Source organism: Lathyrus oleraceus, chromosome 5 (assembly GCF_024323335.1).
Source record: "Lathyrus oleraceus cultivar Zhongwan6 chromosome 5, CAAS_Psat_ZW6_1.0, whole genome shotgun sequence".
In the NCBI taxonomy this organism is placed as follows: Eukaryota; Viridiplantae; Streptophyta; class Magnoliopsida; order Fabales; family Fabaceae; genus Lathyrus; species Lathyrus oleraceus.
The window spans coordinates 597,457,112-597,459,353 of NC_066583.1; the positions used below are offsets into that span (position 1 = coordinate 597,457,112).

Genomic DNA, 2,242 nt, shown 5'->3' on the forward strand with positions numbered 1-2,242 from the left:
TCTGATTCTCAAGGCTGCGATTCCACTTATTTCAAAGCTTGACCACATGTAAAGTGAAATGAGAAAAAAAATAACAGCTGAAACTTAAACACCTACATATCTTGACTCAACAACCACTTTATGTCGAGAGAAAACAAGACGACACTTGATACCTCAATTGTATTTTCTAATTTATTCCTTCTTCATACAAGAATTTCCAAATCTTTAATCCCGTCTATGTAGTTGCTTATGGTTCTAGTTCTAAGAGTTTGGCATATTATTCTGTCAATTACATAGAAACTAATTCTTCACGGTCAAACGGTCAAACTACATGATAGAACCAAATACAATCTATGGCATTGTTCAAGTAGCACTATGCGTTGGATATATAATTGTGTTTGCACTATTTGATTCTCAATTTTTCTATCTAAAGTCTCAACCATAAGATTAATTGAAAGACTACGATTTATACTATAGAGAAATCATACACAGAAGAAGTAAAAGACAACGACAACACCTTTCTTAAAATTTAAAAGTTTCAAGTCCTTGTTCAATGACAGAACAAAAATATTCAAACTCCCCACTCTTAAATACCAACCCAACCTCAAGTCCACCTTCTCCATCTCCACTTTCAGCAATAGACATACATTTAAACGAATGCAACATGTCAACTTTAACAGGTTTTCCAAATCCAAAATCAATGTCATAAACATTAAACTTAGGTGATCCTGTTACCAACAACACACTTCCAAACTCATACATTTTCTTAAATGTCTCCCTCCATTCCGTCGCATCTCTAAAAGGTTCCTTTTTCATCTCAGTTACCGCCCTTTCAATTACCTTAACACCATTCACAAAACCATCTTCTCCTTTTAGATCCTTTCTCTTCGCCGTTGCATGACATAGCGTTAAACAATTTCCAAAGTATCCTTCCGGTATCGCGTATCCAAGTCTATCTCTACAATCACCTGCAAAACGAAAATATTCTTCTTTTTCATCGTCATCGTTGTCGTTTCTATATCTTGTTTTAACCAAACTAGCCCATATAAATCCACAAGTTACGACGAATTTAGATAAAAATTCTGGCGCTTTAATCTCGTGATCATTTTTCTTCCATTGATTGAGTATGAATCTTTTCATACTTTCAATTTTTTCTTTTCCAAAAACAAAAGTTGCTTTGACATAGTCTTGGTGTTTTTCTTGGGTAACTTGACTTTGAGTTTGAGTAGTAACTTTATTCTTCCATGTTTTTCTTTCTTCAAAATAGTCTCTTAAGAAAACATTCTCAAGCCCTTTTGGGTCCTTCAAAATATTCCTATCAAAACAAGGTGTTGACTTCATGTCAACTTCTTCAAAATTTCCATGGATAGAAGACCAAGTTTTCATGAAATGATTACAGCAATTATCATCCATGACATGACAATATGTGATTGCGATGCAAAGACCTTGGTTAGGGAAAACCGAGACTTGTAAAGTCAACAAAGGGAAAATGAAGGTGTTACTTTCAATCTCATTATCATCTAGGGTTGTTTTATGGGTTAATTTTGGAACAAGGTGATTAAAGTCTGAGATATTTTTGGGATGCTTATTGGCCGAGAGATGGTTGAAATCCGCGGAAGTTTCGAAAATGGTAAATACGACAGAGTCCTTTTGCGTGCAGACGATAAACGGTTTGTCGGGTGATGGTGGAGAGAAGAGATTTCCCGCGAGAGGGAAGAAATGTTGAAGAGTAAGCAAAAGAGAGTGTTTGAGAGAAGGAAGTGTTGTTTTGTAAAAATAATCCGGCGAATGCGAAAAGCGATAGAAAAATTGACGTTTAACATAAATTGGACCCGCCAAAGGGATATCAAGAAATGTGAGAGGGAGAGAAATTGACGTTGTTGATGATGGAATAATTAGAGTCTGCTCAATAAACTTATGCTCAAGTTTTGTAGCATATGCCATTTGTGAAAAATTGAATGATGATGATTGGTAAGTAATGTGTGTATAAATATACATTCCGTTGGTTCCAAAATGACCAAGTCAATTTATCAAAAAGGAAGTTACATAGGTACATATATTTGTAAACTCTATTTGTTAAATATTACATTACCTTTGCTTATAAAATTATTAATGATAAACGACAGGAATTTGTGTAGTACAAGTTCTTGGCAAGGGGTGGGACTAAACTTGGAAATTTCTTAAAGATAAGTGAATTAGTCAAGTCGTGGCTTTGCTGTTTTATTTCTTATTATATTATGGAACCGTCATGGAATTTGTCCAT

The 2,242-nt window shown here is 34.6% G+C and overlaps 1 protein-coding gene across 1 annotated transcript; it reads right to left on the reverse strand.

The window, feature by feature from the left end:
• Nucleotides 1–314: 314 nt before the first annotated feature.
• LOC127086818 (malonyl-coenzyme A:anthocyanin 3-O-glucoside-6''-O-malonyltransferase) lies at nt 315–1,986 on the reverse strand. The gene has a single exon (XM_051027634.1). The coding sequence runs from the start codon at nt 1,975–1,977 to the stop codon at nt 502–504; it is 1,476 nt and encodes a 491-aa protein (XP_050883591.1). The 5' UTR covers nt 1,978–1,986; the 3' UTR covers nt 315–501.
• Between the last annotated feature and the right edge of the window lie 256 nt (nt 1,987–2,242).

Bases quoted from the DNA above. Each gene is read 5' to 3' on its own strand.
- LOC127086818 (XM_051027634.1), bottom strand. From the start codon at position 1,977: ATGTATATTTATACACACATTACTTACCAATCATCATCATTCAATTTT.